Source organism: Pezoporus occidentalis, unplaced genomic scaffold (genome assembly GCF_034315485.1).
Source record: "Pezoporus occidentalis ecotype Australia unplaced genomic scaffold, CSIRO_AGI_Poc_V1 ctg126, whole genome shotgun sequence".
In the NCBI taxonomy this organism is placed as follows: Eukaryota; Metazoa; Chordata; class Aves; order Psittaciformes; family Psittacidae; genus Pezoporus; species Pezoporus occidentalis.
In genome coordinates this window covers 1,285,595-1,309,249 of record NW_026913060.1, presented here as the reverse complement: position 1 = coordinate 1,309,249, position 23,655 = coordinate 1,285,595, and the positions used below count along the sequence as shown (strand labels likewise).

The window sequence follows — 23,655 nt, the reverse complement described above, 5'->3', positions numbered from 1 at the left end:
TTCATTGTTAGCTGGTGATACTCATTTTGAGCAAGTATTGCCCTTTACCTTAAGGAGTAAACACCTCAACCTGAAGGTATGAAAAAAACATTTCTCTCCTCCCTCAATATCCACTTTTCTAGGCTAAGTACATGAATATTTTTGAGGATACATTTAGTCTCATGCAGACATCCATGTTTCCAATACCTGGTATCTAATCTGACTGGAAGGAGTGTAATCAAGTCAGCACAATTCTGTGTCCAAACAAGTTCTCCTAAGCCCACGGTTACATAGCTTCCAGAAGTGACAGGTCTTGATCTACAAGCCTGTGGTCTGCTTAAAGCACAGGGAGGTAGACTAAAAACAAATGTCAGTGCTTTCTCTACTCACAGCAACTTTATTAACTTGATAATCTTAGTAGTTGCGTTACCTGTTCAAACCAAACTCCACCTTTCTTGAACATGTAACACTGTACATAGCACTTAAGATGCAGTCTCAGCTACTCTTTCCTCATCTCTAGCAAAGATACTTTATCTCGTACATTCTAGGCTTTGTTTTTCATTACTCTAACACTTGCAGTTTCCAGTCATCTGTGATTAACTTAGGTCTTTCTCTACACATTTCATTTTCAGCTGGTGAGCTCCTCAAATAAATTATTTTTATTCCCTACATACATGTCTTTTGCTGTTAAATGCCATCCCATCTCTATTATATTCTGGGTCCTGTTGGTTTTGGTGTGTTTTGGGTTGTACTTCATGCCTTCACTCTTTATATCATTAATAGTCTTCTATGTATTAATTATCACTAATCAAAACATTACATTAGAGTCAGCCCTAGGGTATTTCTTGGGTAATTCTGCCACTAACTTTCCTCCAGACTGACAATACTTCTAATATAGTATTACCTCTCTATCAGCCAGGTCACCACACATGTTAAATTCTTGCATGAATCACGGTCTTTTCTAGCTGAACTAGCAATTTCTCATGTATCAGCAAATCTTCTATTTCTATCCAACAAGTTAAAAACTTCAAAATGCTAAAGAAAAATGCAATTATAAATAGCAATTGAAATAAGAACCAAGACTTGTAAATTCCATATAAATATTTTATTATGTATAAAAGACAACTTACATGGGTAGATACTCTATTAAAAAAAATCACAAGCTTTCTGTTTTCATTAAAAGACTCAAATGCTTTAAAGAGCATTTTAGAATACCTCTTCCCTCTCCTACAGTCATTAATTAGGGACTGATACCAAGTAGCAAATGTACCACAACATAGCAGTGGGTGGTGTTTCTAACGATGCTGACAATGCAGAGGAGGTCACCATACAGAATCCAAATTTGGATTCAAGGCCTGGGCTCCTTGGTCCCCCAGTCAACAAAACCAGGCGGAGTTATGGAGTCAAATAGTCAATTTGCGGACTTTTAAACAGAACTTTGCAACATGTCTCCTTTGGGATGTCAGCTGGCTCTGGCAAATACAACTCCATTCTGTTTAAGATGGAGACAATTGGAAATAACAGCAGGAGAGAAAAACAAAAGGAATAAAGTGAAGACCTGGAAAACAGCATCAAAAGGGAAGCTTGTTAAAGGAAAAAACTGTTCACAGATCTCCTGTTTTTCTTACAGGACATGTATTTACTCAATATAGGATTAACATTTTAAAGTCAGCATGTAAGCAGTTAACCTTCTCACAGATCAGATCAATTTTGTTTAGTGGTATTATTTTATATATGAGATCCATACAAAGGAGATTTTTTTTGTTTTTCTTTTGTCAAGACCTTGAAAAAGCACAACAAAAAGTAACCAAAATACTACAATGATGGGACTGTAGTAGTTATCTAAGTTGAATTTCATGTACACCATTAAAAATACCATGTGTTATTTAACTTGTAACCTGTCTTTGACTTCTTCAAGCTAGATGAGCAAAGAAAAATGTGGCCATGTTAAAAACTGAGTTGCATAACTTTTTTTAACTCTTCATATGGTTGAGAAGTTTATGGGTATCAGTATGTAAACTACCTCACGAACAGCAGTCAGAGCCTGATGCGTAAAGAGTTAACTATACATAATTACAGTTAATTTATTAGGTTATGTAGGTTTGAATGATGTTCAAGGCATAACATGGTCCCAAGGTATCAGGTTTCTCCCAGAAATAACGAAGTTAGGTTAGTGCAGTGACACTAAAGTTATCTAAAGACTGAAGTATCATGCAAGAGAGACTTTTCTGTTAGTTGTCACAGGAAAAACAAAATAAAAAAAAAAAACAAAAACAAAACAACAAAACCTTTCAGGTATTTACTCTTTGTAAAGAAGACATTAAGACAGCAGATAGTAAGAAGAAAAAATCTCCAAATACTTTAGTAGTCACATTTTCATCCTACTGAAGGGAACTGTGCACCTGCCTATGGGTTCAGCATGACACAATGGGAAGTTTCCAGTTCTTACTGTTGAAGAATTTTAATTGAATTATTAAAATGTAGCAACAACTTAATTATTTACATTTAGTTTTGGAATAATATTAACTAGAATGGTGAAAGTGGCTTGTGCTGATCCACTTAGCATATGCTTTGGTGATGAGAATAATGTCTGGATTCACAACTCTACAATGTGACACTTAAGCTTTTATTTTAAAGATTTTTTTTCTTAATTATATAGAAACATTCATGGGGATTATGTTTGGATAAATTTTCAATTGTTCTGTATTTTGAGCCTAACCAGAAACTGACATGAATTTTATTTTTTCTGTCTTTACTTTTCATATTACTGTATTAACTTTTTAATACACACGAGGTAAATGTTTCTACAGACAAGAGAGAAATGATCTCAGAATTTCAATGTTAGGTGGAAACCTTTAAAAAACATGGGAGGACAAGAAACAAGGAAACACAAACTCAACTAATTTTCACATATTATATACTAAAACGCATGCTCGCAAATAGACTCACCGAGTAACTGACTTTCATGACAAAGCAGTGTAACAAAAGCACTGAATGATAGGACTGAATTTTGGTTGGTTTTTTTCTCAATGCATATGTTGCTGTTACTAGGAATCTTTCCAGGTAAGGGCAGATACCCAGTGCAGAAGTAATTTTTTCACTATATGTTTTCATATGTGTAATTATTACAGAAGAGGTAATTTCTCTTATGTACTGCTAGTACTAAGGCAGAACATAATCCTTGACCATTTTGCCAATACAAACCATAGAACAAGTATAATTAAACATCCATAAGATGCAAGTCTGTTCCCATAAAAATCATACAAGTATTTCCAAAACACTGGAGTCTCACTTTCTGTCAGAAAATCTCACATTGATGGAGTTTCCAGGAGTCAAAAGTCCATGAGTTTTGGCATGAACTGGTTCAGTTTTGGGAGAAATTTTGATCTCAAAATTCTGAAGCAACTGTGAAAATAAACAGGACAAATATTACAAAAGCTGCAGAATTACGAAGATTAGACTTTGGAGAAGAGAACATAACAGACTGTCATAAACAATATTTCTGTTGCCAATTCTGTGGAGTCTTAAGTGCTATGATTCCCACACAGAAAAAATGGTTGTTAGAAGGTGAAGATTACAGTTAAAAATCTTCCTCCTTTGACTGAGGAAGGACTGAGCCAGTCCTTTCTGAAGAATTTCCACAAAACCAGATTAAACAGTCTGAGCTATCAAAGAAACTGAGATCTCTTCAAACCTCGTGAGCAGCAACTGTCCAGTGCACCAAATAAAACAATCATAGTTCAGGAAGTCAAATACTAGAGCCTCTCCTGAACAGAACCACTATAATTCAATCATCCAGGCTCTCCGTACATTAAAATTCTATTTTTCCATACACTTAACAAAACTGAGAATCAATTGCAAATCGGAGAAATAATGGGCTAAAAGAAACTTCAAGAGATCTTTCTCACTCATCCTGAGGCTGAGCATAGAATAACTGCTATCTATTTTTAAACCTTCAAGAAGGAGATACCATAACATCCTCAACTTTTCCCAACTCTCACTTTGTCCTGTACACTAAGCAATCTTCTCTTATCCTTCTAGTAAGCATGATGAGCAATGTGTTATTTTCATATATATAACTATCTTTTAGTGTTATGTCTTTGATGAAATTTTCATCCCATTCTTCTCTTTTTCAAGCCCCTCATCTTTCTTATTCTCTCAGTCTTCCCCCCGTTTTACTATGCTGTCCTTAAAATGCAGCACACAATTTCAGTTGTGTATCATTATCTAGCCAAGGATTTGTCAGACTGTTAAGACTGAGTAATTTAACTCCTCTTTCTGATATACAACATGCTTGCTAATACCGTTAATATACCCAAGAATTACACTGCTTCGTCAGAATTAGTATAATTATCGCTGACAGATTTTTTACTATTCCCTCAAGTCTGTTTCTGTGGTACTCATTACCCACAGTCAGCAACTTGTAGTTATGCAACTGATTTCTTCTACAGGCAGTAACTTGCAACTTTTCTTAGTGAACAATTTTGTGTTGATTCTGGAACATTTCTCCATTTTTTCATAATTCTGTATTCATCTCCTTTAACTTCATTTATGTCAGCTTGGTATCCTATGCAAACACTAAAAGCATTCTCTAATCCATCATTTCCACTGTTAATGAAAATACCAACCTAAATCAAAAGCAGGACAGTCTTACAAAATTTTAATAAAATGCTTTCCCAGTGGAACAGCTGCTGCCTCCAGCTATTTCTTTTTTCTAATTAGTTGTGCATGCATTTTATAGGTACTTCCATCTGGAACAAATTTTATTAATTTAATTATGAGAACAATGTATAAGACATGGAAAATACTTCCTGAAGTACCTCAATGCTTGTAAATACGTTCTGTGCTATTTTATTCCAGCTTCTTTCCAGGAAACAAAAGCAGGCTCACTATTACTTCCTTGATACTCCTTTTGAAAAAGAAGCAAGTATGTTTGTTTTATCCAGCCCCCTGAGAGCTATCTCACTGTGAGTTCCAAAAGACAGACAATTGTTCAGAGATTGCCCTAGGAGTTTACTTAAGGAAATTCTAAGGTAAATTCAATCAAGCTTTGCTTTGAATACATATAATGGTCTAAATATTTCTATAGATAAGTAACTATAAATAGTTTCCAAATTTTTGCACAATCTGAGCTCAGTATTTGCATTAAATGGTGTCTTCTAAATGACAAAAAATGCAGCAGCTGTTGCGAAGCTTTCTTTATGATATGAAGCAATGGAAAACTATATATATATGTAAATACTAACTACTTATATAACTATAAATTATGTATATCCAAAGCAATAATAAGGTTAGAAGAAAGAACAAGAAAGGACAGAAGACCACAGAACATAGAAAATTCTACTATTTGTCATTACACTGTGGTCATTACAGGATATAAAAACCACTTCATGTAAATTCTTCATAACTAAAATACTGAAACTGAGCAGATGATAATTGTAGTATACATTAAGAAAGACTTCAAATTTGCTTACAAAAACTTTCTATACTGAATCTATATATTTCCTTAAAAATCTTACCTTTATTTGTACTATAAGGATTTTTAATTCTGCAATGTAGTTTAACTAGCATGTCACATTTCAAGCATCCTTTGCAGGATAAGTATATTAAACAACACTCAAAAACAAAGTTTTTGAGCACTGTAAGATATCCAGAAATGGTATACATAGAAAAGAATCATACCAATATATTTTTCTTCTTGTAATGCTGTCACATAGTTCTAACCTGAATCAATGCAAGATGAATTTCCAACTCTGCAATTCTTTTTCCTATGCAACTTCGAATGCCATAACCAAAGGGGATGGAACCAAAATTGTCTACTCTGTCAAAGTTATCTTTCCTCAGCCAGCGCTCAGGTCGGAACTCATCTGCCATTGTGAAATTTTCTTCACTGTATGAAGTAGCATAATGACAGAGTGCCAGCTGCGTCTGAGGAAATAAATCGTATTTATACTTAGCTAACTCCAATATATATAACAAAATACAAAAGTATTTGTAATTAATGCCATTCCTGCAATATGAGGTGATAAATATTAAGTATTTTTGAGTAATTCTAGAAGAAAAACCAGATACCTGGAATATCAGATCACATTCTCACCTGGTTGAATGAAATAAGCTTCAAATTGTTTAAAATGTTGCTGGATACATTAGAGAAGATGCAGTAGGGAAGGAGATGGGAACAAAAGTCACAAGTACTGGGAATTGTCTCAGTATGAGAGGAAGGGAAAAGATACAAGACAATGGAAAAGTAAAAAAAAAAATAGGTGATGAGAAGGAAAAAACACCACACCACCTCAGGAAAAAGAACAGCAATAATTGATGTGATGATGTTTCCAAATTAATTGGGGGGGGGGGGGGGGGGGGGGGGGGTGTTTAGAAGGATCTGTGTGGAATAATACTTAAATAACTGTATTAAGAATTAAGAATCCTAACTGATTTAAAGCTACATTGCTCTAACAGGAATGCTGCCACTTAAAATAGAGCCATACCGTTCTACCATGATCTCTGTGCAATCTTTGCTGGATTTAAACTGTGACAATAGTATAAGGAAAAGATTCATAATTTTAAAAGGAAATTAAACTCTTTCTGCAAGGGGAATTAAAAGGAAAAGAATTAGAAAACTGCAAGAATAATGAAATTAATGCTTTTTAAATGAAATTGTAACATCGCACAGAGAAGTTAATAGACTACACCCTTAGGAATATTAAAAACAAGTCATGAGGACAAACCTAAAAAACCCAGCATCAACAAAGTCAATTATAAAATCCGGTTTTGTCATATAAATGGTTATTATTAAAATATTTTCCTCTTAATGCTCTAACTTGGTGAAATCATTTGAAATCAATTAAGCGGATATATATTGTAAAATCACATTTCATACACAAAAAATAAACTGTGTTCTCTGGAGAGGACTGCAATAGAACCTACCCCTTTAGGTATCAAGTATCCTCCAACTATCAAGTCTTTTTGGGTCACTCTTCCATTTCCTGGCAATACTGGATATAACCTAGAGATAAATATTTATGAGAAATAATATCTAAATACAACTTTAAAAGTTTAGATTCCAATTTGCATTTGCAAATATGCATTATGAATGCAATATACATTCACAGCAAAAAGGTTTTTCAAAAGTACAGAACACCTTGGAGGTTCAAAAGCCTTGAATCATCTCTGAGAATGTGATTAATACCTGAGAAAATTTATTACTAATAACTGGAGGTTGAGCTGTTTGGCCTGTATATTTATTTTCTTTACACATGTACAAAAAATGCAATCAACTTGTCAAGCTAGAGATGTTTTAGCACTACTGGGAGGTGAAAAAGCCTTATTGATGCCTTTCCTAAGGTCCTCTTACTGCCCTAACCTCACTATGAACGTTTGGTATAAACATTAAAAAAGTAAGTCACAAGCCTTCAATTTAAATCAAGAAGCAAAAACCTAGCTTTCAATTACTTACCTTAACAGACATGTCTTACATATGTCATACTACTTCTGTCACACTAAAAACATTAAACATTATACAACTGAACATATTTCATTGCTTAGGCATCCTTGGACACAATACTTATACAATAAATAAAAGCAGAAGCAGCAAACAGCAGTAACAGAAACCAACTACAAATGTTAGTATGGACTCAAAATCCACTACAGCTACATGGAATTAATTTTTTTAATTAATGGTTATAGTTGTCGGCTACCTACTTACCTCAAGGTTTCTTTCAGCACAGCTCTAATCAAAGGCAATTTTGGGATATCATGAGCAACAGGAACTTGGTCTTTCCCTACTTTATGGACTATTTCCTCATAAACACATTGTTGAACCTTGGGGTGCTTCGCCAACATGTATGTTGCCCAGGACAAAGTAAAAGAAGTCTAAGGAAGAAAGCACATAACCACCATCATCAAGTTCAAAAAGACTAGTTTAAGAATAACTTCAAGCCAAGAAAAACAACCAGTTTTCAACTATGTGTTTCATAAATTTATGGTTATAAAACAGACTGGCAATGATTCATATCTGGACTCAATGAGATGTTGTCAGACATCACCAGCACTCCTTCATCTTTTTTCCATCCAAAAATCGCCCACATACCAAAACAATCCATGCTGATATTTTTCTAGTGATATATAAAAAGCAACAGAAAAAACAAATGCAATCAAAACTACATGAACACTAAACAAAAATGGATTAAGTTAACTGTTAGTTTTCAATATTTGTTTCACCTTTCTTTCCAACAAAATTGTTTCACAGGAAGCAAGACAATACACAGGAATCAAGAGAATACTACTCAGAATATTACCAAACCCTTTTAAGCATATGGTGGTCTCCTATTAGCCTCCACACAACAGATTTGATATTATCACTAAGATTATACCTTATCCTTTGGTAAGCAGTGCTATATCATAACTAGCACTTTCTACCTCACAAAAATTCTCATTTGACTGAAATTCAGCATCCTATTGACAGCTTTCTTAAGGAAGCTTGAAGAAGAGCTTATATATTCAAAGTGGCCCCAAAGATGTTAAAATACACTCCCCTTCTAACTAATGATGCGAATAATTAGCAAGGCTCCAGAAGAGAGGTACTGTGTGAAAAATAATTTTAAAATATTTTTACAAAGGAAGAAATGGGACACAAGGCAGGAGACAGTTCAACTCTGAGCACAAGACAATTTAAAGGAGCCCATCATCTAATCCTCTTTCACCTCAGCTGGAAAGATTGCACTTCAATGCACACTTGTGGTTTAGGACACATTCTGAGATCATGCACTCCATCTGTACTAACATGGAAATAAGTACAGTGATACAATATTTACCATTATTTTAACCATGAGTCCCCTCTGTTTAAGCTACATGGATTTCTCAGGCTATCCCATTCAAATACTAGACAGACTCTGGACACTTTGCTTCTACTGTCACTTGCACCCAGACATTAAGGTCAAGCAAATAGCCTTACTTGATCCTGTTTCCCTCACAACTATCACTGAAGACAGAAAATTTACCATGAAAATGTATTTTCAGTGTTCCTGAGTAGTTATGGCAAAGTGACAATGCAATCATTCTGTTCCTTACCTATATTGTTCTTAGTAACTTCATAGAACCATAGAGTGGTTTGGGTTGGAAGGGGCCTTAAGGATCATCCAGTTCCAATCCCCCTGCCATGGGTAGGGACACCTTCCACTAGACCAGGTTGCTCAAAGACCCCTCCACCCTGGCTTTGAACACTGCCAGGGATGGGGCATCCATAACTTCTCTGGGCAACCTGTTCCAGTGCCTCACCACTCTCACAGTGAAGAATTTCTTCCTAATATCTAATGTAAACCTACCCTCCTTCAGTTTAAAGTCAGTTCCCCATGTCCTATTACTACATGATGCTGGGAAAAGCCCCTCTCCAGCTTTCCTGTAGGCCCCCTTTAAGTACTGAAAGGCTGCTGTAAGGTCTCCCTGGAGCCTACTCTTCTCCAGGCTGAAGAAGCCCAATTCTCTCAGCCTATCTTCATAAGAGAGGTGTCTCAGCCCTCATCTTTGTAGCCTTCCTCTGGACTTGCTCCAACAGATCCATATCCTTCTTATGCTGGGGGCCCAGAACTGGATGCAGTACTCCAGTTAGGATCTCATGAGAGTGAAGCAGAGGTGCAGAATCACCTCCCTTGGCCTGCTGGTCATGCTCCTTTGATGCATCCCAGGATACAGCTGGCTTTCTGGGCTGCAAGTGCTCTTTGCCAGGTTATGTTGAGCTTCTAATCAACCAGCATCTCAAGGCTGTTTATAATCCAGTCTCCGCCCAGCCTGTATTTGTGCTTGGGATTGCCCCAACCCAGGTGGCAGGACCTTGTATTTGGCCTTGTTGAACTTTAGGAGGTTTGCACCAGCCCACCACTCAAGCCTCTCAAGATCTCTCTGGATGGCACCCCTTCCCTTCACTGAGTTGACACCACCACACAGCTTAGTGTCATCAGCAAACTTGCTAAGGGCACACTCAATCCCAATGTTGATATTGCTGACAAAGATGTTGAACCGACCCCTGAGAAACACCACTCAACACTGGTCTCCACTTGGACATCGAGCTGCTGACCATAACTCTTTTGAGTGCAGCCATCAAGCCAATTCCTTATCCATTGAGTGGTCCATCCATCAAATCCATGCCTCTCCAATTTAAAAACAAGGATGTTGTGCAGGACAGTTTTAAATGCTCTGCACAAGTCCAGACAGATGATGTCAGTTGCTCTTCCCTTATCCACCAATGCTGTAACCCCATCATAAAAGGCCACCAAATTTGTCAGACACTATTTGCCTTTAGCAAAGCCATGCTGGCTGTCACCTCATTTTCCATGTGCCTTATCACAGTTTCCAGGAGGATCTGCTCCATGCTTTTGCAGCATTTCAGACGGAAAACCTGTAACTTCTACCACATTTTTTTTGAATTATTTTTAAGTGCATTTTTTCAACTTGTACAATGAAGAGAGACAAAAAGTTTCCTATGTAGAAAGTGAAACAGCTTTATTTTCAGCTTCTCACTCATTGGTACAACAAAGCATCAGGCTATAAACAATGTATGGATAAAAACACCAACTTCCTGAAATGCCCTATTTTGGGCTTATATCTAAGAAAAATTTAGAATCCAAATTCATCATGTCTTGTCTTCAAACAAATGCTAGAAGTATCATTCTCAGAACCTTTCTTTTTTTCTTCTTGCAATATTGAGTGTCCCTTTCTAAAATGCAACCCTGTTTTATTCCTCTCAGACCTCAGAGGAGCTGGCAATTGTGCCAGCTGTATACAGAACTCTGATAAAAACACTGTTTCTTCCCAGGTTCCCAGCTCCTTCATAACCTCTTAAAAATTAGCACTGTTCCAGGGACAGCCAAAAGGCTTTGTAGCTAAAACCTGCCTTACAATTTTGTTGAAAGCTTTTATAACCCTCTAAACCTCTTTCAGTTTCCATGATAAAATGAGAACTGAAGTGACAGCGGTAGGGGAAAAGATTCCCTCAGTTTCAGTCTTGCATTTGAAAATGAGGAAATCAGAAGTACCATTCTCTCACAAAAAAAAAAAAAATCTGCTGGCTGAGAAAGCTGAGTCAAATGGAAAGGGAAAGTTGTTGGCATGAACTTGAACCTTTTCCTCTTAGTTTAATGAAAACTCTGTCACACACTAAGAATGGAAGATTAATGTATGAAATACTAGAAAATGAATGGGATGAATAACTGTGCTTTACTTGAGAACCAAACATCAAAAAGCTCTCCAAACTCATAAGCCCTTTGGGATATTTAACCAATGAAACAATCTTCAGCACATAAATAAGTTTTACATATGCTCCTTACGTTGGAATTCAAAAGTACTACTTTTTTTTTTTTTAATAAACTTTCTTTAATCAAAAAAAAATCTGATTTCAGTTATCCAGAGAGGGTTTTTACTTTAAGGCTACTTTACTTTTTAACTAGTTTTAAACTTTTCTACTGTAAGACTATTAAACAGTCCTACATAGCACTTTCTTTATCAAATTCGTACACTTTAAAAATTTGTTCAGTTACAATCATTTACAATATTCACTGATATTCTGAATAACTCTGTATACATTGTGTATACAACACAATAACTCATTTTTATCCTTTCTCATTCTTCTGATTGTCATGCTGCAGTCAATACCAAGCTACACTCATGACAGGAACGAGAGGAAGGGAACATACATACATGACTTTAATATTTCTTCAAATACTCTAAATGACAAATCAGAAGAATGAGGAAAGATGGCCACATAAAATGCTTCACTAGGTGTTAACATATTCCATATGCTAGCCTCATTAGTACTGAGCCCTGTTACCACAGCTCTTTGCCTCAGACTGACTGTATGTTGCCAACACAAGCATGGGTAAACTTATGCCTTATCCACATTAGTGCTTGTATAACACCCACCTCCTAATAAACCTCAATAGAACCCAGGAGCCAATCCATAATATGTGCCTCAGTTGATTTAATTAGCCACACAAGAAAATCCTTCACCAAATTTTACCTACAAGTTTACTGATCAATTTTTTTCACACTAACTCTCAGCAGCCTTTTTTATTGTGGTCTACCTAAAGAAGCACAAATACCAACCCAGTATTCAAACTAGTACAAGAAAATGTATGAAATTCAAGCCCAGTGTAGAAACAATTGTTATTTTATCTGTTTAAGAAACTGCAGAACCCAAAGTGATGGGTTCCTAGCTAGAACAGAACACCAGTTTCATTCCAGCAGAGAGATTACAAAGTGATGTATTTTCTACCACTTTAAAAATGTCATGACTTAAATGTGTCAGAATTTATGTCCTTATAAACAACATAAGCCCCCTGAAGACTGCTGCAAATGGTACTGATTTGAAAACAACTGTGCACAAGAAAAATGGTAACAAGCTTACTGTGTCCACTCCTGCCAGAAGCATTTCAGTCATATTGGCATAGATCTCTTCCAAAGTAAGTTCCTTACTCACTAGGAGGTATGTAAGTAGCCCACCATTCACTTCTTCTCCTCGATCCAGCTGAGACTGAATAGCCTTCAATTTGTTGTCAACATGGATCTGACCTTTGGTATTTAAAAAAAAAAATAATTAAGCTTCCATTTTTATTTTTCTGCTGGTTTCAGACAGTAATAACATTTCTCCCTTATGCTACACTACCTATAAAAATAAAATAAATTAATCTATTTTCTCAAGGAAAAGATAACAGAGTAGTGGTGGAGGTCACTGGGTACTTATGGTAAGGAAAGACTGAGCTGACGGGAACCTAGGTAGCTCACAGCATGAGAATGCTGAGTGCAAAGAAAGGACACAGGAGACTATAGCTTCTGACAGGGAATGAAGGAAGCTGAAGGTCAAGTCTTTCTGCCCACCTGGCTTGTTTTCTGATGACCCTGCTAGAAGTGGTGAACTCTGCAGAGCATGCTGTAACTCAGCACACAGAAGCTGCTACAAGATGTTAGCTGCAACCAGAAGGTCAAAGCCACAGAACTACACTGAAGATGAGGAGCATTAAGTAATAACAAAAACTGAAAAACATCAGTGAATGACACTTTGAACAAGTTCACCCACAATCCCATTTATACTTCAATGATTACAAATAGCATCTTCAGTGAAACAAGGGCTTTAAAAACAGGAAAAACCCTCAGAAACTTAATGCCTCACAGAATGAACTTACAAAATAAGGAACTAGAATTAATATGGTCCTTTGTGAAGCCTACACAAATACACACATATCACATAGTGATTTTCACCATTTGATTCCTTTCTCAGAAAGGGATTCAACAAAGAAACAGCATCACAAGTTTCAAATGGAACAAATTCCTCAAGAACAGTTTTTCAGCCACTGTTAGGACAAAGCTGAAGTCTCCTGTTATTTTTAACCCGTAAGAGGGAACAAGAGTACATTATTGTGGGAAATAATGTAAAAGTGGCAGTGTAAAAACGTACACAGTTCACAGAAAACACACTTAAATCTCTAATGCCTACTACATGTACAGAGCAATACATATTAAAAAATAAGCATACTAGGTGTACTAAAGGTTAAGAAACTAAAGAATCTGACCTCAGGAAGGTGTACACAGACCTAACTAGACAAATAGTGCTAATAAAATAAAATTAAAAATACATGCAGCTTTCTAACATTAGAGAAAGAGGGTCCAAAATATTAAAAAGAAAAAAAAATATTGCAAAGACAAGTTCTTCTTCTTACATGAAAGCTGATTCATAAAGTAGCCTGGAATGCTTTATTTACCAAAAAAAATACTGTAGTATAGCAGTATACTTCTATGCCAACTTATATGCTTGTACAGTAGACATATAATCTTCGCAAAGAGTGTAATTAACTGCTAAAGTCTAATTTTTTAACTTTCTAGTTAATTTTAGTGGTGATTATTTGTCAGAGTAGCTGACTGAAAACTTGCTGAAGTCAACAAAACTACCTTCATTAAAATCTGAGTGGCTTAAGATAAAGTCTTGGCAAAGAACTCAAACCTGGAGTAAGGCCTGGGTGATGGAACAGATGAAGACAAGCAAAGAAACAGCAGTATAAAATAGGGAATATTTAAAGTGTACCAGTAAATTTTCTTTTCAATAGAGTATGGTTTTTAAGTGGTTCCTCTGACCAGTCTGTGTTTAATGTGAAACTTACTTTTGCCACAATGTATTCCTAGAATTTTAGAAAAGAAATGCAGCAAGTCCTGTCCAAACACACAAAACCTGCAGAAATACAGCTGAACTTTTCTACTACTAAATCTTACTAAATTTGAAGAGTCCATCCCAGGATCTGCAGAACTCCCTCCACGGTTTTGGAATAAGTGGACGAAGCCATTTGGGAATAGCACCTGCATACATAGTGGTCTTAAACATACTAAACATCAACTCCAGAGCCTCAATATATTCAACTGTCTGCAGCGGGACGTGGTTTTCCAGGCAGCCCAACCGGCATTCATACAGAATAGTTGCCACACCTGTACATATGAAATCAAAGAATTTGCTATACACATACATAGATACATTTTAGTAGTTTAAGGAATTAAAATGCTAACATAATTGAACTACCTTCCAAAAATATTTAGTTATTATTACTGCAGTTGGGAGCAAATAAAATGAAATTTAGAACAGTAAAAAGCCCCAGCTAAACAGAGTACAATAGATAATGATGGTTTACTTTGCTCTTCCCCTCCATCAAACTCTCCATAAATTCTCGAGTGTATATACATGTAGATATTTTCAGAAAATTTCCATTTTCCCTGTTCTTTGCTTTGTATTTCTTCTTTAGAGACAAAAATAATTTTAAAATCTGGCTATTTTCAACCCACTTTTCTTTCTCTAATTTTTCTCCCTGGGAAGATTATTTTTCTGTGCCTTTTATTTCTCTTGTGCCTCTTTCAGCAACTGCTAGCTCTTACGCATTCTTCTGCTCTTTACACAGTCCTTTCAAAAAAATCTTACACATTGGTTCCCTGAACATTTGACAGCGTAAGTTAATTAAAACCACAATTCATATAGGAAATAAGTGCGTGCCAGGCACAAGTTATAAATGAAAAGCTAAAGGAATGCAAAGAATTTAAACCAACCCATCAGTTAAAGTGAATCTGTAAGCTCAAGAGTTTAAAATTCCATGATGTTGGTAAATCTTAGTTTAATGCCATTTTTAGAGATTATTAATGCAGAACAGACTCAGTTTAGTTTACCAAAGGCAGACACCAATTTGATACACCATCTTCATAAATGAGCAATTTGGAAGTTCGTACAAAGCCCAAATGATTCAGCTGCCTGTCAGCAGAGTACCTATGTTTTTAAAAGGCGCTACATGTAACGAGATCAGGTTCTATGCAGTCAGTTAAAGGAATGCATGAAAGAGAATAACCATTAAGATTTCTGTAAGAACACAGGAAATGCCATAATAGCTCAGGCTGGAGTTCCATTTAGCATTCCCTCACTAATGGTAGCTAGTGGCAGATGACTTTAAAGCAAGCATAACAACCCTACACTTGGCATGTGTAAGCATTCGAAAGCAGTATCTTTTCCCACATTAAGCTATAAAAAGAATTTAGATCCATCACACAGTGATTCTCCACCTGGAATTTGGCTAGTATGTTGTTAAAATGTCTTCAAAGTCTCACAATTAGAAAGTTAGCACCCTTATTCTTGCAAAATTAATACAGAAATACAGAGTACCGAAACTGCTCAGGACCTTGATTGCACATTTTACCTATATGCCAGCGTTTCCACATGAATTAACCCTTTCTACAAGGTATCATCTCTTCGGAGTCTACAAAGGAATTCTACTGATAACTGCTGTACTAAGTAGGAAGACATCTGAAAGCAGAATATCAAGCTTCCCTTTTCAGATTAATCACAAAGGGGCACTAGTCATTTGCCAAAAATGCCTAAAAAAATGTTATACAGACTGGGCTTACCTTCCATTGAATACTTGAAGAAAAGGTTGTTAACATCGGTCACTGTTTGCCCATCGTCCTCCTGACTTCTGAGGGTGTGGATTCTCTTAATTAAGTCTGTGATTACCTCATTGACTCCCTTAGAGTAAACAGCCACATCTTTGGGTTTCAGAATTTTCTGCCTCAGTACACTTCTCATTTTTAGCCATTGTTCCCCCTCCCTAGAAGAGATTATTAATAATGTCTATACACAATTTTCCTTAACAATCATCAGCTGCATAAGAGCTTCTCAATGAAACCATTTATGATTTTTCATGTCAAATGAAAGCAAGTGGTGAAAATTATTATCACGTGTACTTGGTATTATGCTGCTATAGTTTTATGATGTATTTATTGTATATCCTCATTAAATTTCAGTGTTGCTACATGTATGTACAGGTGCAAGTCAGTCTCTGGTTTCAGTGACAGTATTTTGACTTTGACAAGTGCCTCTGTATCAGTATTTTAGTAGCAGTTAACACAAGAAATTAGCAAAATTTGCTTATTAAAATTACTTAAACATTTGAATTATTAAAATGTTTATTTAAAATGTTTCAAACAAACCAAAAAATTGTTTCTACCTAGAACTGGTGTTTAATTATCAAAGACAGGTAACACATTCAGATTTGGTAAATGAAGGATCTGATCTAGTACCATTCTGATACATCACTTTCAGGTACCCTAATTCTAAACCTACAAAGTAATAGGATAGCAGACCCAGCTATAAGGAAACAATTTACAGCTAGATTCTCCTTTAGCTGAGCTATGTATCAAAATCTTTGTGCTGAAGACTAAAAACCTGAATTTCAGCCTCTGCATGCTTTGTATAAGCAGAGTATTTGGGAACAGTGCTTCCAGAGATACCTTTCCATTCCTTATTAAGACAGGCACTTGCCTTTTATGCATTTATTTTAAATTGCCACGTATTCCCCCCCTCCTTTTTTTTTTTCCTTCACCTGGAGCAATGCTGCTGCAAGGTACTTACTGACCAGCAAAATAATCTCTTTAGCAGACACTTTCTGACTCTCTTGATTTAAGATCTCATCTAACAAAATATAAAGAACTATTAGTTTGACTCTGAACTGCACTGAAGATTTGAGTCTGCAGTGCAACACATAATGACTTTTCCTGCTAGTAAAGAAACAGACTGTACATGGCTCTGGAAATTAGTTTCCCTCTAAACAAACTTCCTAAATAAGTGGGGATGAGGAGTAGTTTGCAGTGGCAACTAACCACACCCACATGCACTGCCAATTTATGTAAGCTTTACAGACAGAAAAGTTCTAGAATCAGCCATGTTCAAAAATATCTGCATGGGGATGCACTATAGTGTGAATTTACCATGCAGTGACTCCTCTGCATTGATTTACTGAGGGGGTAGTTCAAAGAACAATAAAGCTAAAGCCAACCTGAGCCAACAAGTCCAGAGAGCACACTGACAACTAGATGCAACAGTCTAGAAGCAGTAAAACCGCATTTGCACAGTGCTGTTCCAAAGTTAATAAGCCCTGTTCTGCAGTACTGCTACAAGTGAGTCAGCTCAGACAGCTCTAGTTGATACGCATTCCTCAAGAATGCTTTTGTGCAAGGTAGCTTACTCCACATTCAAACTACCCATCATTACCATCCCTTTCAAAATTTACAGCAGAACAGACAATTCACTGTCAATTCTTACCCTCTTCCCACACAGAAAAGCCTGAATTCCCAGATGACCTGTAGAGTCCTTCAGAAAATCACTAAACTTTAACAAGAAAACAAAGAAAATGAAGGAGTAGCAACACTTACGCAGAAATAAGTCCAGTGGCTCTCCCTCGCAAGTCTCTGTACTCCTGCCAGGATTCCATGTTAGCTCTTTGTGGTGCTCTACCTTCTGCTCGGAGGACTTGAGCAACCATATCTCGATCTGCAATGGATACAACAAACTGGGGACCAAAGTGAGACTTGAAGATCTTTCCATACTCCTGAGTGTGTTTTTGCTACAATATCACCAACAGAGAAACAGAAGTAAAGTATTACTAAGGAAAAATATCACAAAAGGAAACTGACAATTTGTCATACAGTGAATCAATCTATGACTTCTAGAACTTGATCACCAGGCTTTCAGTCAATGAATGGTTTGGAATGTCAGCAGAAAGCATCTAAGCATTAATGTGGAATATTCACAAGGAGAACAGAGAGGTCACACCTCTGACTGAAAAGACCCAAAGCTGTAAGGCACCGAGTGTGAGTGAAACCAAATACCAAGAAGATGAAAGGACTTGGGGCACCTAAAAACACGTCCCTTCAGATCAAGCAGGTTAGAAAGAATGTCTGAGAAAATGAAAAATGTGGAGGCAAATAGGTGAAATGAACAGTAGAATACAAAAATGTAATAATTTACTTTTAACATCCTTTGTAAATACTTAGTGTACCAATTTGTTCTTTACAAATAACTACTTACAAGTTTCTCACACCTAACTAAGGACTATGACAGCACAGCAGCCTAGTGAAGAACTGCATTTTGGAACACTGTCATCAGCAATTTTCTTAGACATACGTTAATTCTGCAAAAGGAAGAAGAAGTTAAGGTCTTATTCCAACAGTGAGGTTTATTTAGTGGCTGATGTACAAGTTGCATAATTCAAGCTGGAGGCAAGAAACAGGCAATTAAGGCTTAGAAAACATTATGTATTGAAAAAAAAAGTTTTCCAGTAAGATTTGTACTATAACTGTACCGTTAAATCTTACCATTTCAAATAAATTTCATTCTGATATGGGTAATGAAATGAAACACCCAACTCCCAGGAGTTCACTTGGAGTAGAGGTACATAAATATTTTAGAGGCAAAACCCCCAAAACTGAAAAGGAGTTGCTAAAGAGCTATTCTCAGGAATTTGAATTTAAGAAAGCTTTAAATTTTAACACCTTTATTTCAGCTTAAAGTAGCAAAACAAGGTAAACCAACCCAAGCTTAACTTTGACACATTACCTTGCAGAGTAACACTGATTATAAATCAAATGTTGCATCAGATTGTAAATAAATGTAAATAAATGTTGTATAAATCAGTCGTATCAAAGAAGTTTGATACAACTACACTAGTGAAAGTTTACTGTTGACCCTTGATTAACTTACAAGAAATATTTTTTTAATCAGTCTTGGTTACAGAGATGAATTTTTTAATTGCCAACAATAAGTTTAAGATACATTAATCACTCTTCATCATATGGTACCAAGTGCTTATATAAAATGTGTATAAGCATTATATATATATTTTCTCCCCATTTTCCAAATAAAACAAGAGTTGTGCAATTGTGGTCTCTGCCAGTCTCCTCTTTACTACTTTTGGAGCACAATGGCCAATTTCAGTCAAATTTAACAGAGAGTTAAAGGTCTCCTACAACTATATTCTTACCATTTTAAAAAATCAGCACCTGGATTCAAATGAGACACATGTATTAGTCACCCTGATAAGGGAAATGCTACAATAGGAACTCAACTGTTATCATTTCTGCTTGATTGGCTGCTAACCAAACACCACATGCAGACAAGCATGCCAATAGGTGAACAAGCACATCCAAAACCCAAAGTATCTTCAGAGAAACTGAAACTGAACCTGAGGACAAATGAGAGCATGAGTCTTTAGAGGAAACAATGAGTTGGGAGATGAGTGCTGCAAGGAAGAGGCAGTAGAATGAGGGGGATACGGGTCACCAGTCACAAAATATCAGGTTCAACAAATTTTGCTATTTAGAGAGTAGCTTGGTTTTTCCACTAACAGTGAGGTTTACATGTGAGGATGAACTTTAACAGAAAACAAATCAAGGGTGAAGCCATACAATCAAATAAATGCAATACTAATTTTAAAACAGAAAAAGGCAAGGACAAGATATTTGGGTATCTCTTGCTTTTAAAACAGAATGATATTCAGTGCATCAATTTCATGTTTAAAAAAATGACAGGAATTTCTCTTCCATATTTTCTATCACAACATAGGTTTTCTTCCCCTTGTTCCAAAACTTAAAAATATTACACTTTAATGTCTCACATACCACTCTCACCCCAGGCATTTTTGCACATCATAAATTCAAACTGCCAGCATCCAAACCTCCCCCCCTCACCTTTCTTTATACTTGCATAGCACTGATGATACAAAAGGGATATAACCCCATCAAATTAAAAATACTTTCCCTTTGTCATAATTGCTGTAGGCATTACTGCTCTGGCCAGGAGTAACTGGAATCATGTTACTGAGAACAGAACCTCCTTTGTGAAAAAGGGCTCAGCTTCTCCACCCCTTCTGCATATAGCATACAAATATTTGTGTACACCAAAGGACATCGTTTAAGTAGCTGTGCAGGTTACCAGAGGGGTTCAGATTAATTCATTCCTGATGTTCACTGTATTGTTAAGTTTAACAGACTGTTATTAATCCGGATAATGCCTATTTGCATCCAGCATGTATGCAAACAGGGCACTCATGACTTGTAAAGTGAGTTTTGAGACTCAAAACAGAATAAAAATCAGTATCAAACTCCTCCTTACCCTTCCTCCTGACTTCCTTTCTATGAATAATATTCATGAAAGAAGAAAATACTCATACGAGCTAGTGGTAGTGAAAAGCATATACTATGTAGTTTGTCTTACATTCCTTTTACTAGTTTGAATTATTTTCACTGTTCTGACAGTGAAAGAAATTGAATGCAAGAGTAGTTAGGGGAGCTTGGTATGCTTGTTTTTCAGTTATGACTGATGAGTCCCTCTTAAATTCTGTATACCACCACAGAGGTAGAGAAAAAAAGAAACATAAACTAACAGAAAGCTTTAACTATCATGAATTTTCATCTGCATGTCCCTGGATTAGTAAGCAATTAAGTTGAGCAATTCATCATTGGCAATCTTGTTTAGCTTTCATCAAACACAGCATGCACTGAGGAGCTTAACACTTGTTTTTGTAGATCTAAATAGTAAATGCAACAGACAGGCAGAACCAAGCAACCTTTTTTTTTTTTTCCCTGCCTCTTTCTGGTGTTTTTAGGTCCTTTGTAAATCCTAACTTTTGAGTTTTGATTCTCAAAGCATTTAAAGTCCTGTCCTGTTCCCTTTGGTTTCCCTTTTCTGTTTTTACTTGCCACTCTTTTTTATTTCAGTGATTTTCAGGCAGTGAACCTCTTGGGCTTCCCGCAACCTGAGAAAGGTCACTAAGAAAAGCAAAATAACAAATGCCACGTTTGAGGTATTCTGAAGAGATCTGTACTGCCAGTGGAAAGCTTTATGGATCCACAACTGCAAAAAGATGAGAAACACTGCTTTCCTCTCTCAAACACATGTGCTCACTTCAGAATTGCTTGGATTACATGGGGAAAGGGCCCCAGGAGATGCACTGTGACTGTTTAGGAATGAAACCCACGTGTTCGGCCAAGCAACCAAAAAATCATCTTTTGTTATAGTCAGCCTTGCAGTGAGACAGTTACCCATCCCAGCATCCAGCAAATGCTGTACGGAGGAAGGATACTGGTCACCAGCTCCTGCTGCCCCAGGCACGGATAGCCGTGCTTCTCCCTTCGCCGGCTGCGGCTGAGGTAGACAGTACACGCCGTGGCCCGTGCACCACCACAGAGGCGGCAGTGCCCAAACCACCGAGGACAGTTCTCAACCCCCACCCCCGTTCACATTTACTTCACCGTCTCCGCACCCCGCCCGGCCTTCTCCAGAGCGACCCATGCTCCAGGTGACAGGAGCTGCCCGCCGCCCTCCCCTCACCCCGCCATCGGGCCCCTCTTCCCGCCCTCCCTTCCCCATCACCGCGAGCCAATGGGGCTGCCGGGGGAAGGGGCGCGCGGGCAGCCACCGCCGTGAGTCCACCCCCGCACACACAGGGGGAGGTTTCAAACCGCCCGCCCGCCTCCCGCAGTGGGGAGGCAGCCGTGGGCCGGGCAGCGCTGACAGCGGCGCGGCCAGGCGCAAATACCGCCCCCTTCGGGGACCTATATATATGAAGTGTATTTATGTAAGGGGAGGCCGGGGCAGAAGCGAGGGCTGAAGAAACAAAATGGTCTCTTGCTCCCAAGGCAGAAGGACTGAGCTGAAGGAAGGAACGCGGCGGGAATCCCCCGCACGCTGCCCGGCCGGCGGCGCCTCAGCACGCCTGAGGCGGTCCCGGGTGGAAACGGCCCGGCACTGCCTCACCTTCGGGGCGGGTGCTGCCGTCCGAGGAAAGCCCATATTTCCCAAATCTGCCCGCAAAAAGTAAGCCCTCTGCAAGTCTGTGCAACCACCCAGTTCAAAAATATGGATTGACTTTTTTTCCCCCTTTTTAGTCTTAAGACACCTCCTAAGAGTCCAAAATAGGCATAAAGATCAAAAGGGAGAGCTCAGGCGCCCCGCGCACAGGGGACGTGGGTCCCGGGAACGGCGTGCCGACACGGCTCACACAGGACGAGCTCACAGGCTCCTCACCGAAACAAAACCGCTAAACCCTACCAGTGCTACGGGAGAGGGAGATTGAATGGGGGGATCCTCTGCATCGCGGCTCCTGGCTAACAGCGGGAACGCGGCGCTGAATAGCCGCGGTGCTGCTAACCCGGTGTCTAACCAACGTTTTGTGAGGAGAGAAGAGGAAAAGTTTAATCCCGGGGTGAATAAAACGTTAAAAAGCCGAGTAAACTGTACCTGGATTTCATGGATGCGGCCGAAGCCGTCCTTCCAGAAGAACTCGTAGAGATTGTAGAGGGTGTTGGGTCCGGGCATTTCGTGCAGGCTCTTCACCCTGCCAAGCCGGCGCGGGGCGGGCTCCAGCAGTTCCCCTGCGCGCCCCGAGCTCGCCACCGTCGCCTCGCCTTTGTTCTCTGCCGCCGCTGGGGAGTTATTCTGCACCTCCAGGGACTGGCTGCTGGAAAGTTTGGGCAGCTGGTGAAACCTGCTGGCAAAAAGCGCACGGTAGAAGGAAGTTCCCTCGGATTCAAGCGTCTGCTTGCATTTCATGGCCAGAACTCTCGTGAAGAAAGACATGTCTTTTAATTTCAGCAAGGTCCACTTTGCTCCTGCAGCTGCTTTTTATTTGGTTGCTCCTTCTTCGCTGCCCGCGTTAACTTGTACAAGCAGCACTCCTCCAAACTCTTACTGCATGGGCATCAGTTTACAAAGACCATTATTTAACGCTCCCTCCCCTAGGGCTGGAAAAGGGGGGTGGGTCTGGGATGAGACTTGAATAGAACTAACCTATTATTTCGTATAATTCAAATCAGATAAATTTACCCATTAAGCACACAGCCGAAATTGAGGTCTCCCCTCTTTCCCCCATTGGTTTGGCAAAAAGCCCACATAAGGATTTATCTTCTCTTTCTCCTTCAGTAAAAAGGTGAGTTTAGAGCTACTTTTTCAGTGGCATTAATTCATTTCCGTATGCTGGAAGATCCTGTATTTCCTGTGAGGAGTTCTCTTAGTACCATTCATCATCCTGTAACACACACAGAAAACATTTCAGCATTGACACACAAGTGGCAGTGTTTTTAACAGTTTCTGTAAATAACAAGATCCAGAGATGTTATATTCATTGCAGGATGATTTAACTTCTGGACAGGATATACTCCATAAGCAGCTTGCATCAACTTTTGTAGAAAATAACCAGTTCCCTGTAGGTGCATAGAGTTGCACCCCAGTTTTGCTCCAATTCAGCTGTATAGATGTATTGTTCAACATCTCTGCTGGTGACATGGACAGTGGGATTGAGTGCACCCTCAGCAATTTTGCCGATGACCCAA

The 23,655-nt window shown here is 38.1% G+C and overlaps 1 protein-coding gene across 5 annotated transcripts; it reads right to left on the bottom strand.

Annotated features, from left to right (window-relative positions):
* Nucleotides 1-1,069: 1,069 nt before the first annotated feature.
* Nucleotides 1,070-23,394, bottom strand: LOC134158140 (cytochrome P450 27C1). Of its 5 annotated transcripts, none has more exons than XM_062607797.1 (10): nucleotides 22,565-23,394; nucleotides 17,701-17,891; nucleotides 15,898-16,097; nucleotides 14,233-14,442; nucleotides 12,377-12,540; nucleotides 7,685-7,851; nucleotides 6,907-6,985; nucleotides 5,704-5,907; nucleotides 3,261-3,384; nucleotides 1,070-1,464 (listed from the first exon to the last, which is right to left on the bottom strand). In XM_062607797.1, the coding sequence occupies exons 1-9, from the start codon at nucleotides 22,901-22,903 to the stop codon at nucleotides 3,268-3,270; spliced, it is 1,671 nt and encodes a 556-aa protein (XP_062463781.1). In that variant the 5' UTR covers nucleotides 22,904-23,394; the 3' UTR covers nucleotides 1,070-1,464; nucleotides 3,261-3,267. The 5 variants fall into 5 exon arrangements, with proteins under 5 accessions (XP_062463781.1, XP_062463780.1, XP_062463784.1 ...); XM_062607796.1 differs by having other exon boundaries at nucleotides 1,070-1,537; nucleotides 3,272-3,384; nucleotides 22,565-23,393; XM_062607800.1 differs by having other exon boundaries at nucleotides 1,070-1,537; nucleotides 3,272-3,384; nucleotides 17,701-17,818; nucleotides 22,565-22,677.
* Nucleotides 23,395-23,655: the final 261 nt, after the last annotated feature.

Coding starts and splice junctions, on each gene's coding strand:
- LOC134158140 (XM_062607796.1), bottom strand. CDS start 22,903: ATGTCTTTCTTCACGAGAGTTCTGGCCATGAAATGCAAGCAGACGCTT. Junction 6,986..7,684: donor GTGCTGAAAGAAACCTTGAG/GTAAGTAGGTAG, acceptor ATTTATCTCTAG/GTTATATCCAGTATTGCCAG. Junction 1,538..3,271: donor GTGAGATTTTCTGACAGAAA/GTGAGACTCCAG, acceptor GCTGTTTTCCAG/GTCTTCACTTTATTCCTTTT.